Source organism: Apteryx rowi, unplaced genomic scaffold (assembly GCF_003343035.1).
Source record: "Apteryx rowi isolate R43461 unplaced genomic scaffold, aptRow1 scaffold_5, whole genome shotgun sequence".
Lineage (NCBI taxonomy): Eukaryota > Metazoa > Chordata > Aves > Apterygiformes > Apterygidae > Apteryx > Apteryx rowi.
In genome coordinates this window covers 9342392-9357356 of record NW_020450760.1, presented here as the reverse complement: position 1 = coordinate 9357356, position 14965 = coordinate 9342392, and the positions used below count along the sequence as shown (strand labels likewise).

General features: G+C 36.5%; 1 protein-coding gene across 10 annotated transcripts in view; it reads left to right on the top strand.

Moving 5' to 3' along the window:
- Window positions 1–13913, top strand: part of ZC3H14 (zinc finger CCCH-type containing 14) — a 28145-nt gene extending 14232 nt beyond the window's left edge. For 2 of the 10 annotated variants that reach the window (XM_026079534.1, XM_026079533.1), the window contains exons 9-17: window positions 1413–1487; window positions 1975–2131; window positions 4008–4225; window positions 5225–5345; window positions 6282–6418; window positions 7444–7538; window positions 11513–11619; window positions 12543–12572; window positions 12811–13912. In XM_026079534.1, the coding sequence (XP_025935319.1) occupies window positions 1413–1487; window positions 1975–2131; window positions 4008–4225; window positions 5225–5345; window positions 6282–6418; window positions 7444–7538; window positions 11513–11619; window positions 12543–12572; window positions 12811–12817 (947 nt within the window). In that variant the 3' untranslated portion in view covers window positions 12818–13912. Of the gene's footprint in view, window positions 1–1412; window positions 1488–1974; window positions 2132–4007; window positions 4226–5224; window positions 5346–6281; window positions 6419–7443; window positions 7539–8931; window positions 9222–11512; window positions 11620–12542; window positions 12573–12810 lie in introns of those variants that run through there. The other 8 variants (XM_026079541.1, XM_026079537.1, XM_026079538.1 and 5 more) reach the window with 7 other exon arrangements.
- The last annotated feature ends 1052 nt before the right edge of the window (window positions 13914–14965 follow it).

Sequence of the window (14965 nt, the reverse complement as noted above, 5' to 3'; positions counted from 1 at the left end):
CATATGGGAATGAACAGAAAATCAAGAAGCTTTCTGAAGCATGAGTGTATTATATATATTGATAACTCAGATCAGCCACTCAGGGAGCAAAGGGTTGTTTAGCATTCTGGCATATCACTGAAGAATAATTTTGCATAATTGAGCAATAAGCAAATGTATTCATTTATATTGAGATGGAGTCTCTTTTCCCCACCTGTTGCATGCTTGATGTCTCATGGGAGGAATTCTGTCAGAAAACTTATGTGAGAGAGTTAAAATATGGTATGTTTGGATAACTTTGCAGTGTATGAAGTATTAGAAGATATTTTCCAAGATACTGTTATTGCATAAATAGTTTCAATGTTTTCATTTACTTTGTGTAAGTATTAGAGTACTACAGCTGCTGTTACAGGACAGTGGATATTAGGATAACTGTATGAACAGCAAGCTTTCTTTCTGYTTGTTATAAAACTCCTTAGAGGAAAACAGCATACCATTTAAAGGCAACCAAATATTTTTTCAGCATGATTATGCTATGAAGAAACCCAAGTCTGTGCATTACAAAGAATTATATACTTAACATTAAAAAGTGATTCTGTAAGAATAAACTTACTTTACTCTTGCAAAGTATTTAGATTGAGTAAAGAGTAAGAGTAAAATTTGACTGGAGTAAGATCTTTGTTACAGCGGCTCACTGTCATTGTCAAGGAGTGGTAGACATTTGTCATTAAAACAAAAGGAGCCCTTCTTTCAGCCTCTTATTTTTCATGTAGCTATACTTGGAGTTTTTCTGCCAGCATAAAGTAGCTTGAACATTTTATGTGGAATATGTATGAAGAAGCTTTTTCCGTCTTTGATTTAATGTACAGAAAATAGTTATGCTAAATATTTTTGGCTCTTTTCCCATTGAAATTGAAATGACAGCTTAACCTACAGAAAGCAAAATAATTCTTTTCAAACTGTAACAGTAAATCAAATGTAGCACAGTGCTATTCTGGTTTGTTTCACCTCTTTTAACTAGACTATAAAGTAGTCCCTTGTAGTGAGCTGTTTTCCATGTGTATGTATGTTCTCTGAAGTAGTTAACACCTCTAAAAATGAGGAGGAAGAATTTGACCTTTATCAATTTTTGCACCCACAGATCTAGTCTGTACTGAGTGATGATTATGGGAAAGACTAAATTCTTTTAATAATTGGATTTTGCCATGCCATCCTGCTGGAGAAAACTTGTTACTGCTTCTGAAACAATGAGAAAGGGGTCCATATTAGTGAGAATTGCCTTTTCTTTTAGAGGTGTGTGCGGGTGTTGTGTTTTGATTTTTTTTTTTTTTCTTTTTTCTCTCAAAAGAATTAGAGGAGTATGCTTCAGTTCTTCAATCTATAGTTTCTTTTAACATGCAGTAAAATATGCTCCTAATTCCTGGATTTTTTAGGAGCTGAACAAAAGGAGCTCTCTTCTCGGCTCCAGATTGACCCTGTGATTGAAGATACTTTGCAAGTGACTCAAGGTTAAGTCTCATGATCTTTTATTCCTAAAAAAAAAATTGCTAGTTCTCAAATTGACGCCTACTGGTTGGTGAATATTAAAATATAATTTCCTTTTAAATTAATTATACTGATTTTTAGCATTTTCTAATTTCTACGTGTTTAAGAAAGGAAGTGTTACATCAGCAGGTGCTCAAAGCCTGAGAGATCTTGTGTGTGTGCGTGTGTGTGTGTGTGTGTGGATCCCCTTCAATGCTGTTTCAGCATAGCCAATCCAGTAACAAAGTTTCCTGGTCAGGCCTAATATGGCCTATGGCTTCTGTTGGTAATTTTTTTGTGGAATAAGCGAGGAAGTAAAACTGTTTACTGTAAGCGACTGGTAAGAATTGAAAAGAAAATTAGCTCATCAGCTGTATAAAATTAGTATTCAGAAATATGCTGTAAGTTAGAGTACAATTATGTGATCATTTTTCTCTTATTTTTTTTCTGTGTAATTTTTCTCCAATTCAGATTACTATGATGCAGAATCTGTGGTCCATACAGATACTAGGTCATTTATCCTGAAGAAGCCGAAGTTATCTGAGGAAATAATGCCTCAGAATCAGCAGCTGGGAAAGAGGGCCACAGAGGCAATGCGAGCACTCTCGGGACGTCTAATACAGACGCGGTAAAAAGTTATTGCTTTTATTATGCTAAAAATGTTAAGAGCCCCTACATGCTGTCATAATAGGAATCTTTTATTAGCTAGAGTGCTTGTTTGTGATCTAAATGGGATCGTTCTGTCGTTCCTGTGCTGCGTAAGTCCAGTCAGGGTCTGTGACATCAGGAAAAATGGACTGATGTTGAAGAGTGGAGAGGTGGGGGAGAAGCCAGGGCAAAAAATCAGAAATCCTTCTAAACCGAAAGTAGTTCCCAGGGTGAGCTGTAGTTAGAGTAGTTCTTTGATTTTTAAGAAAGCAGAAGAACTGAATATATTAGAGCATTAGCCTGCTTCTTTTCTTTCATAGCTATTCTGGTTTCTGAAATCTTAGTTATATAATAATTTTGCTCAAATAGCCTGGTAGTATAATTCAGTTTTATACCTCTTTGACCTTGAGATGCATTTGTTATGAAATGCCTTTTAACTCACTACCAAGTATGGTAAGCCCTGTTTGAGGTCTCATAGGAGTGTTGAAGGAAAAACAGCACACTGTCTGTGTAGCTAGGTACCCATAAGCCAGCAAATAGTAAGTGGTGTGTGGGACAAGTCATTTAAGGCTATTTACTCTGGAGTTCGACCAAGAGAGGTTTAAAATTCATGTCAGCTGCAAATGATGTGTTGTGGATGTCTTTTCATTCACTTAAATGAGTGACCAGTGAACTGTAATCTTCCTTATTCTTTTTATGCCATGGTAGTTCCTGCTACTGAATAGTTATATCAATATGTATGTGCCTTACCTGTTAGGTACAAACCACCTTGGGCAATGTGATGTGCTTCATCACTGCATGCTGTTGTGCTCTGTCATTCCACTGTGGAAACTTTCAGTGCTTCATTTCCCTGAGCAAAAAGGGTAACCTCACAGAGTAAAGGTTTAAAGCTGTGACTTCCTGCTGTTGGGGAGTGGTGAATTTTTGCATCTAAATAAATCTGCTTTTGACTTCTAGCACTTGAAAGTTTTGGTTAGTGTGGGGGTGTTTGTTCTTTTCTTTTCTTTTCTTTTCTTTTCTTTTCTTTTCTTTTCTTTTCTTTTCTTTTCTTTTAATAATGTCTCACTCCTCTCTATTTTTAGCAGCATTATACACCATAATTGCTTTTAGCTTGATTTCATAGGGAAACAAAGTTTATATCATCACTGTTTATCAAAGATGAGAACTCTGTAGTGGGTCACCAAATATTTAGAACCACATTCTGCTCAGGAAGTCCCTCAGGTGGAATTTGTGGGACAGTGGAAAAGCGTTTGGAGAAAATATCATGGATGCATCCCCTGTTTTTATACTCCCTATTTTATCCCCTTTGACTACCATCAGGCACAGAACACTAGGCTAGATTGCTCTTTCGATCAGGCTGAGCATGAAAGTTTTTACACATCAGTATTTCAAGTCTCCCTTCCCAGCCCTACAAACCTTTATACCCACTGTTTCATCATGTTCAGCATTTCTGAGGAAACACCCACTGGTGTGTTGTTAAAAGGTTCATGATTCCAAGTCCGATATTTACCCTCACTTTTTTGTCCCAAAACTGTAAATTCCTTAACAGGTTAATCATTATCCTTTATTAAACTTTGTCTGTAAACAAGCTTTTGGATCTGTCTGTTGAGCAGAATGCAACAAACTGAAATATAGCTGTGAAATCCTTTGCTGTATGCCGTTGTAAGCTCTATTTCTTATTAGTGCTTCAGAGAGCCCAGAAGGCAAACTGTTAATTGAAGTAAATTATTATTTGTCTTAATAGAAGGTTGTTACTGTGTTACACTCTACAGATTAGCTTGTGCTGCCGTGTTAGTTAACACTGTTCACTTTTACTCAGGCCCCTTGAGTCAAAACCATATTTCTTTGTTTGGCAGAGAGCAGCTTGCACAGCCAGAGAAACCTGCTAGTCCCAAGTTCATAGTGACACTGGATGGTGTGCCCAGTCCACCAGGATACCTTTCTGATCAAGAAGAGGAAGATATAACTGAAGGATTAAAGCCAGTTACCCAAAATATGTGTGCAGGCAAAGGATTAAAAGGCCTTCGAGCACAGCAGATGCAAATTGTAACCAGGCAGCTGGAGAGCTCTGATGGTAATTAATCTAACCAGCAGGACCCAACAGTAGTATGGTGGTTTGATTCTGAATATAGCGTTCTTAACAAATAAAAGTGATGGTGTTTATTCTTTAAATTAGAAAATTCTTTAAGCAAGAGAATGACTAAATGAGGTTGAGGATGGAATAAAGCTGCAGCAAGTATATCGCTAGTGAGGTTAGAGAGGTATGTCTAGGAATCCTGGAAGGCTTTGAAAAGCCAAAGATTTATGGTGATTTGCAGAGCTAAGAGAACAGTGAAAGTGTAAGAATATCTGGCTTAATAGTCTGTTTTGGGGAAAGTGAGGTTTTTAGAAATAATGTAGAATAGGGAAGAGTCAAAGTCCCATGTTCTTATAGTAGTGAAGGTAGTTTCAGACTGGAATTTCTTAAAATCCTCTTTGAGAGTCTAGATTCAGGTAACTGAGGTAAATGTCTGTCAAAGTAATTACATGAAAGTAGTTCTTTTTTTGGTCTGCCCCCATACTAATAAATTGTATCTGATTAGTGTACAAATTGACTTTTTTTTTTCTTGAAATAGTCTTCTGGAGCCAAAAATATCTTGGAGAAAGGAAGCAGAGCCCAATTAATACATAGCTTAGCAGAACAGTATAACTAAGATTCAGCTGAAGAATCATTTTCTTAGTCTTGCTCAATCAAGATCTGATCCATTTCACTTTCTAATAGAAACTGAGAAAATGAATTATTTTACTTGTAAACAGTGAATTTTGATCTTTTATCACTAAAAGGCAGCTTTCAGTCTAACATTATGGCTTGTTCCACTTTCTAATTTTGGAAGTTCCTTCAGATACTATGGTTGTATGTAAAGTTTTACTGTGAAAGACTTTTTTTTAATAAAAGCTCATCAACATTTGGCTAGAAATAGGGAAAGAATAGGAAATATTTTGAATTTCAGTTATGATATATTTTATAAGCCAAATTGCGCATGAAATTTTTAAGGTTCCAGCTTGGATATTTCCTTTTTTCTTTCCCTCGTAGTGGATGTGGAGCAGCTGAGTGTGCTGCAAAAACAAGAGAAGGTGCTTGAGCGCTGCAAGTACTGGCCTGCCTGTAAAAATGGAGATGAATGCATGTACCATCACCCCACACTTCCTTGCAAGTAAGTAGTACAAAGCTCATCCACTTGACATCTGATTTTTATTTTTAGTTCAATGTTCCCTTCTTTCGTTAAATATTTCAAGGCAGTTTAAATCTGTTATGGTAAGGATAGGAGCTAGATTATTGCACTGTAATTTCTTCTACCAAGTGGCAGAATACAGTGAAGTTTATAGTAAGTGGAATCACAACTGTACTCCTGCAGAAGAAAGCTTAGTTTTAACATGCAGGCTGATGTTTTTACGTTTTGCTTATGGATGTGGGAATGGGAGTCGTCTTAAAAGAACAGCACTCCTCTGCTAAATATCACAATGCTTTAGAACACGTTATGTTACACTAATATGGTAATGCAGCAATTTTTTGATTTGAAAGCAAAGGCTAACTCTTGAATGTGTATTGTGTCTTTGATTTCTGTTCCACAAGCAGCAACAGATTAGAAACACCTACAGAGATAGGTGTTATGAGATTGGGTGGCTTCATTTACTCAGATGTATGAATTTTCTTTTAAAATCACACATAAGTAAATTCGACGTATCACTTTCTCTCCAATAAGTGAACCATATTATGTAGGGAATTTCTAGTCCCCCTTAGCAAAGGTCTGAATTCACAGTTCTTTTGTTGTGCTGCATTGCACACTAAGAACGAGGTATGTTAGCAAGCTACTTGTTGCAAGCTACCAAACTCTGCTGAGTGTAAAGTAGTTCACTTATTTACTCTATGTAAAGACTATTCGAAAGGAAAATGAGTAGAGATTAGTACACTACACCTGCAAGCCCTCCTTTGATAGTAACTAACACACATATATAAGCCCTGCTATAGTTCTGGATATTGTGCGATAGCCTGATTTTCATGCACAGCAACTTCTTGGGCTTTTTGTTCTGAAAGTGGACATGCAGCATACAGTAGGAATAAAATAATTGTTTTATTTCTTTTTCCTCAGAGTCTTTCCTAACTGCAAATTTGCTGATAAATGCTTGTTCATCCATCCAAATTGTAAATATGATGCAAAATGCACTAAGCCAGAATGCCCTTACACCCATGCCAGTCGGCGAACCCCACTTCCGGCTCCTAAACCAGGTGAGCACCTCTGGCTTTCCTGTGCTTCAGATAAATTTACAGAAGGGAAAATGGTGAATGAGGGGGAAAGCAGAAACTGACATAGGTGAAAGAAAAATTTTTTTGCTTGATTTGACTTTCTTCCTTAAAGTCTTAATGCCAGGTGAATAATAATAATCCAGTGTTACTGTAAAAACTGTTTTTGCTCTCAGAAAAATCCCTGAACACAGTTATGTAGGAGTCCATATGAAGGAAAGCCAAAGGGTTAACTTGCACAAATAGTCCCTTCTTTTGGAGGGATACAGTAGTTAGCCAACATTGCAAGAGCAGATGTACTCAGATTTGTTCCTCAGATTGGATTCCTGTTGTAGCAAGAACTTATGACACAAACTGAAAACACAAGTTGTTTCTGTCTTTAAAATTTATATGAACATTTTTATTTCATATGTTACTCTGTAGGAGTTAACTCTTTGTAATGATGAAATGACTTTCTGGGGATGAGGTTGCTCAATGAATACAATTACTGTGGTTGAAATCTGGGTTGGTATTTCTGAGCCTTTGAACAGTACCAAGGTGGAGGCCTTTACATCACTGAAGTCATGATCTTTTGGAAGTGGCTTAGCCCTTATTCATAGTAGGATGCAGTTACTTGCATACATAGTAGGATTTTGTTACTTTGCCAGAAGGCAGAGTACAATGTGCTCCTGTATCACTTCCAGTACTTTAATAGGCTTGCTGCTGTCTAAATCCAAAAATTGAATTTTTCTGCCTACCAAAATTTCTGCTTAATTTGTTGGAAGCAGTACGTTGGTACCTTCTGTCCTGAAATGGTGAAGAACTGATTCTAATGGTCTTGCTCTGCTCAGGATGAGATTCATTTAGTGCATTGTGATATACTTCCTATATTTTTTGCAGAGCTTTCGGTTATTTTAAGACTTAATTCCTTGCAGAAGATTTGAGATATTTAAATATGTATGGAACCATGTTAAAAATACATATTATTCTGATCCAGGCTGTATTCTTGTTCTTTTCTTTTCTACTGTCAGCGCCATTGCCCACACCGCCTATATCCTCCAGTAGTCTGCTGTGCAAGTTTTTTCCTGCTTGTAAGAAAATGGAATGTCCATTTTACCATCCAAAAGTAAGAATCATCTCCTATCTCTTTCCTTCTTTTCTGGAAAGATACTTCTAGTATGTTACTTTGAGTCAGGAAATGCTACTAGCATTTCACACTTTTTGCTTTCACTCTTCATGTTTTGACTGTAGCTCAGAAACAGAATATGGAAAAGCAGTGACTAAAAAGAAAGAACGTAAAAAATCATGTTGTTGAATAAGCTTTATAAAAGTGTAGCAAATGTTGCATGTTAGATGCCAGCAGCTGCAATAGACTGTCTTCAGACAAGTCAGGGGCACTGTGCTATGTGTTCACAAGGATGGCTTGATGATAACACTGAGAATGCTGGATTTGGGATTTTTTCTGCCAGCTGGGCAGGTTAGTTCATATGGTTAGTTCAGAGTATGTGCTAATAGATGGTTATCTCATTGAGGACATGCCATCCTGGAGTTGAATATATTTAACAGAGCATCTGCAGAGAGTGACGTGATCGTGCTGGTAAAATGACAGTCATCAAAGTAAGAAATGTAAAGTAAATGCCTTGGTTAATTTTGTTTTTGTTTTTTGGATGCTAAGATGGTTGTCTTCCTTCTCTTCATGGCTAGCTCTGTAATTAGGAACTTCTGTCATTTTGATCAGTGGTAGACAAAATTTTCTGCTTTTTTCTAATTATCTTTCAAATACTCATGAAAGGAGAGTGTGGCTTCTGGGACTTCGAAGTATTTTCTAGGATCTTATTAAGAAATAGCTTAAAAGTTCAAACTCTCATTTGTTAACATTCAGTCTAGAAATAAATTTGGTGTAGTGCTACACCAAATGAGAGTAGTGTGAGAGCAGTTCTTTGGGAGTTAGACACAGGGATACAATGGAAGAAAGGAAGCATCTGGATTCTTATTGAATACTTGAATGTATTTTTGACATCAGTGCTTGCCCTAATGTAGTCATTGCTTTATTGCTGTGAAAATGAGAGGTGAGGGAAGGTGATGTATTCATTGCTTTTATGAGAAGAGATAAAAAGCGCAAGAAATAGTTTGCCAGGCTACTTATTGGCAGTATTTGTCACAGTATAAAATTCCTAACAGATTAACTCTTGACACTGTTACGTTTATTACAGTGTATTAACTAACTGAAATTCCATTGATTACATGCTTTAAAACTGGGGTACTTAGAATTCTCAAAGTGAATCCTTTCTCTAGAGCCTTCAATATTAATAAGAATGACTGGGGGGCTGGCTAAGAAAACGTACAGGAAAAGTTCCAGTATCTGTTGTAAATCTTCAAATCATAATTTTTAATGGCTAGTATTGTATATGTTTTAGAAGAGACAGAAGACTAGATAGCTATGTTTTTGTTTTTCGTTAGTCAGACTTCCATTTTTAGAGGAAAACATCGGAACCAGCTTTATCAGTGTGTCCCTTAAGTCTCTCTAGTGTCCAGATCCATTTCTCCACTTGTCTGAGGAGCATCCTAGCTGCTAAGCCAGAAGCAAGGCCAGCCAGATCTCTCCTGTTGGAGTTCTTTGATGCATCAAGTCAGAGAAGAGAATGACTGTCGCCCAGTATGAGGGGACCCTTCTGGCAAAGAGTCTGAAATATCGATCACTGCTGTCCTCCTGACTGCTAGTCTAGTTTGCTTTAAATTGTCACTGGATAAAGCAGACAACCAATTTGCTGGGAACAGGCACAGAAACCTGGGACCTCTGTCAGAATTTGTAAGCATGCTCTGAGAATGCCTCATAATTGGGATTGCCCTGTGGGAATTCAGGGAAGTGTTTGTATCACTGAGCCTTAGCCAGCTTCTTGGTTAGATTTCATGGTCACGTTACTCTCAGAAGAGAAGAGAGGAATTGCTCCAGAGCAGGTGCAGACAGAAAGAGTTCTCTGAATTGCCCTCTAGATAATACGAAATGGTCTCTATGGAAAAAAATAGCTCTTTGCACAAAGGAAATTGAAAATTGAGCTGTGCTTATGGACCAGTTTCCTAATGTATGCTTTGTAACAAATGACTCTGATTTTTGCACAAAGAATGATCCTCATTTTCAGAGATTGATGGGTTCTGGTAATTCTCTCTGAAAGAAAATACTTTTGGACCTCTTTTACCAAATTATAAAATGAAAGACTCCAGGCAATCTTAACCATGCGCAAAATCTCATAAGAAATATGTTTTCTATTAAGAAACCTTGTTTCTTGATTCTGTCTCCAGCTTGTTCTGTATGCTTTTTGGACCAGCCAATGCAGTTACTTTATGCATGTAAATATCTCTTAGGGAGACATTTCATGACAATTACAGTATTTTCTTGACTGACTGAGGAGTCCTGTATGTAGATGATTACTGTCAATACTTGATAGGAAGGCACTTTTCTTAACCTAATCCTTTGATACTGTAGTTGTGCCAGTTACCTCTTGTAAGAGCATGCCTCTCCTGCTTACGCTTACTTCCATTTTGAATACTCCTAATGCCTAATACTGCTCTGAAGCCATGTTAGCTGTTTTCCGGCTGTTTTACTGGAAGGGTGGAAGAGTGACATATTAACTGGAGTGGATAAAATGTTACTTCTTTAATTTCTAATTTATCTGCTTTTTTTTTTTTTTTGAAAGGAAGGATGAGAATTTGAGGGATGATAAAGCAAATTTGAGGTAATACTAGCAGATATTCATGTGACTGACAGCTGCATGAGGGTGTGCAGCTAAGTGCATGATTATTCATAGCTACTGTGAGATCCACCTTTGTGTGTAAGGCAGTGGTCTCCAGACTAAAGATTGATAGGTGACTTTGGCAGTGGAGTTTGAGTGACAGGCCTTGAACAGATCTTACGCTTACTAGATCTGGCAAGTAGTACAGGCTGTTATTTAGTTGTCTTTGTGATTAGGGAAAAAAAAATGAAATCTGTACATCAGCTCTGGACCTTGGTTATAAATTTATTGTCTCAAAGTGGTCTTGAATCTTCTCTTGGCTGAGAGAAGTAAAAGACAAATTACATAAAACCAGCAGTTGTCTCGATACTGTGTAAATGCTGTGTATGTAACTGCAGTGTTTTATCTTGTGAAGAATATTTACATTCCACATTTCAGCTGAATTTGAATTTGAGCTTCTCTTTCCCAACTCTTCTCTCCTGTCCTGCTTCATAACCCCTGGGTCAGATCCCTGCACAAGCCCATTGCTGTTATGGAAACTGCTGCTTTCTCTGTGCTGTCGCCAGCACAACTCAGTGGTCCTTCATTCCTCTGTCATCAGCCTGCTGGCTGGCGACCAGCAGAGGTCACCCCTTCACCTGGCTCTTCCAGGAGAAAAAAATATTAGTTGCTTCTGGGGAATTTCAAACTGTCGGACAGCTGCAGCGCTTGTCAAGAATCTGTCCAGCCATGATGCTGGGGGCAGAGGGGGAGGACACTCTGTAGCCCTATGTGGAAAGAATATGTTTCAAAATCTGACTTTCCCTTTTGGTGTGCTGTGATTACCAGGAACTTAAAATAATTGCCCAGTTACTTTAAAGTATATCAGCATAATTTATATAGCACAACAGTTTATAACTTGAGTACTTTTGTTCTGGATTCTGTGTCCATGTATGTTCTTATGCCAGTAAGTTTCCTGCTTTTTCAAGCCCTGACAATGCTGAAATGCACTGTGTCCCCAGGATTCATTCCTAGAAATTACTAGGTAGATGCTTTTGCTCTCTTTCAGTTAATGCTGTATCACGCTCCTAACTTTTATGCACAGATCAATTGAAGCTAAACTCTGTAAATCCCTAAAACAAAGAAACTTCACCTGTGAGTTCAGTGGTGGTTTTGGAGCACTTTATTTGTAATTAGTACTTATGAAAGAGGATTCCCTTCTGTCATTGGGTTGAATTGGTAGCAGTGTTGGACTATGAAGCTGTTGATTCAGTTACCTATCAGATCATACAGTAATACAAATTTGTATGTAACACATTCCAGGTTAGCTTGTTCAGGACTTTAGACAGCCAACTTTGAGTAGCCTCTTCTGAAATGCTTTTGTTTTTAGCATTGTAGATTTAATACTCAGTGTACAAGACCAGACTGCACTTTTTACCATCCAACTATTGCTGTACCTCCACGCCATGCCTTGAAATGGACTCGAACTCAAACCAGGTAAAAGTTATTTATTTATTTATTTATTTATTTATTTAATTGATTAGGTTTAGAGGCTCTGGCCTTAAAAATATTTAAGTTGCAAATGATCAACAAGAATGGAGAAAGATGCTTATTATAGGGTAGCTCTCTTCTAAAGAGAACTCTGTACTGTTTGTTTTTAGTATATAAACATTTACTAATGTGATGTAATGTTGAAAAATAAGTGCTCTGCAGTTTGGGTATGGCAAAGTCACTGGATTCCTGACCTAGGAAAAACCCCCGTGGTCTGGGTTTTGTTTGAATAAAGCTGAAAATCCAATATAAGTTCTTCACCTTTGTTTTATGTTGCATCCAAGCTGTCTGTCCCACAACATGTTCCCATGTTTCTCTGAGTGTTTGTAAACCCTATAACTCTCTATTCAGGCCAGGAGAGTTTCTGACAGAACAGCTCCCTCTTGTCATCTATCCATGATTTCATAAGTAGCGAACTGGCACTCTCCAGCATATAATGGGAATTAGTCAGTGTTTAACAGTGTGTGTTTTCTTCAAGTGCTATGAAACAAAAGATGATAACATGTATTCTGAAAAGATTGCCTTAAGAGGAATTTGCTATTAAACTAAGCTAAAAGATTAAGCCAATGTTTAACACCAAAAATGGCATTTTTCTGTTTCTTTTTCTGTCAGTATTTTTATTTCTGCATGCTGTACGCAGCTTGGTAATGTTGTTTTTGCTTGTACTTATTTGCTGGCATGGCCACAAACTATGTGCCAGGAAAGCCTTTGTAAAATCTCGTTAAGAAAATCTTTCAGTTGACCTTATTCAGGTACTCGGAAGCCTGCAGCCTGCAGGGTCAGCAGGAGCTGTAGATTTTGAGTGGGTTTTTATGTTTAAAAAATTTGTGCTTCAAATTTGACATCTCAAAAAATGGTCTCTTTTTTAGAAATGCACAGACGCTGACTGAAATTAATAGGTAGGTATCCTCAGAATGAACTGATAGAGATGTATAATTAACATATCTAAAATGAAATTGCTGCTGAAATCTAGATTCCTAAAGTTTTAGTCATTGGCCTGTCTTAAAGATACTCAAATCACTTAACCATTCACTCTATCTAATCCTACCTGAAAAGGCCTTAATCAGTTCTCAAATCATCTTTACAAGATAGTAGGACTGTTACTTACCTGTATTGTTTTTCTCTCCCCCCCCCCAGTGAATAATTATGCTACAACTTGGGACTGAAATTTGCTTCCTTTGGACAGTAGTGGAAAGGAAGATTAACCACCAGGGGCACAGGATGCTAGAAAAATTCATGCATTTTGAACTTTTAATATACATTGTTTTCATAAAATGAAGTTGATTGCCTACCTGAAATGTCTCTAATTTTTCAAGTTTGTAAGTTTGAGCAGTTTTAAATTTTTTTTACACTGTAAGAAGAAAATGTCTGTGTAAGAAAAGATTTACTTTAAATTCCATTAAAAACTTTCAAAGCATATTTTGTATTCTATGTGGGTAATGTTTCTTTGCTTAACATTAGATGAAGTGCGTGCATTGTCAGAAGTTCTTACAAAGCTTATTTCTGTATTCAGATTGTACTAGAAATATTTTTTGTTCGGCAAATGCTTGGTATCATGCATACAATTGAACTGATGTTCTAGCAAATACTGACTGAACTCTTCACCCGCTCTCAGGGAAAGGAGAGTTAATGGTTTGTCTTTTGGGTTTTGTTCCATGTAATAGTCTTCATACACCTGATTGATAGTCATTCAAACAGTGGAAGACAAGGACAAGTGCACCGTAAGCAAGAACAATGAAACAATTAATGACACTGTACTATATTTTAAAAAAAGCTACTGAATTAAATACTACTTAACTTGAAAATAAATGATTTCAGATATCTATATTTGTATCAGGAAGAAAGTACCTCTCTGAAGCTCTTTCTCCAGAATCTGTTGCTTTACCAGCACACATGATTACTGGGTGCACTTGTCTGTAATTATCTCATTTGAGAAAGTTCCTGTGACTTGCGCTGAAGAAAGGAATCCCAATAGGTGACCACAGGTATTTTGAATGTTGTTATAATAATGGAAAGTGTTGAGCAGAAACATAAATGCACTTTTTTTATTAAATCTTTTGTATCTTTTGGGGAACTACATTTTCACAAAAATATACAAAAGAATTTCTTTTTACAAATATTTACATTAGATATCAGAAAACAATGTTAGCTACATATTTTAAACTTAAATCTGACAAATATAGTTGAATATAGTTGAATTCTGAAACTTAACACTCCAGGAAAGTTTTTTTAAATATTATTTGTGAAATAAATACTCAAAGTTCATATTCAAATTTAAAAAAAATCTTAATTTATGCAAAAATCTGAACGTTTAATTTTTGTGTGTGTATATAAATGAATATGTATTAAATAACAAACTACAATATTGTATGTTTACAGGGATTAAATGTTCATGGTGGAAACCAAAATGGAGTTCACGTAAAACCATGATCCTTATTACAGTAATACATTACCATACCTTTAGACTAGTTAATTCTTTTTGTTTTTTTGGGGGGGGGGGGGTTAAAGCACAAGGGATTATCTGACACACTCTGTAATGAAACACAACAAAGCTAAACAGACAGCTGGATCAGTGATTTTAAGCTTAAAGAACTACAGTAAAATATTTTCCTAGGGGGACCTGACAGGGAGTGGAGGGCCAGAGGATTGGCTCTTGCTTTGTAAAGAACAGTGCTGAAATGGTTTTGTTTTTCCAGAGATGAAAGACTGCAAAGTACATTATTTTTTGAGAGAATTTTCCAATGCCTTCATTAACTGCCCCATTCAGAAATAGCTGCCACCATGAAGCTATTTTCCCTTTTCAGTGTGAGATGAGATGATAATCATTCATAATACATAGGGTAGCAGAAAACTAATACTACCTCCATTGCTGAATTTCAACAGCTTTGATGTTTTATTTCCTACTATACATGTTTAGCATAAGGCAAGCTGCTGATTCTTCTCTGCTAATAAAAAAATGGGTAAACCAAGCCACTAAGGTTAAAAATACATAACTTTTTGGCTAAAAGGAATGGTTCTAATGGATGTTATTTAGATTGTTACATTATTTTAAAGGAACAATGTGGTCTTGAGTGTATTCTTATGTGAATTTTTACATTAAAAAACATTAATTTTCTTCACAAATTAATAATGCAGCTTTTCCATTAGTGTAATATGCTGTATACCCATAAATGAACTAAAAAGCATAAACAAAGCTCATAATTACCACATGTTGCTTTAAAAAAAATAGAATAGCTACATCAAGCCTAAAAAAATCCACACAATGATAAGTAGTAGCAAGTAAAGGAAATAC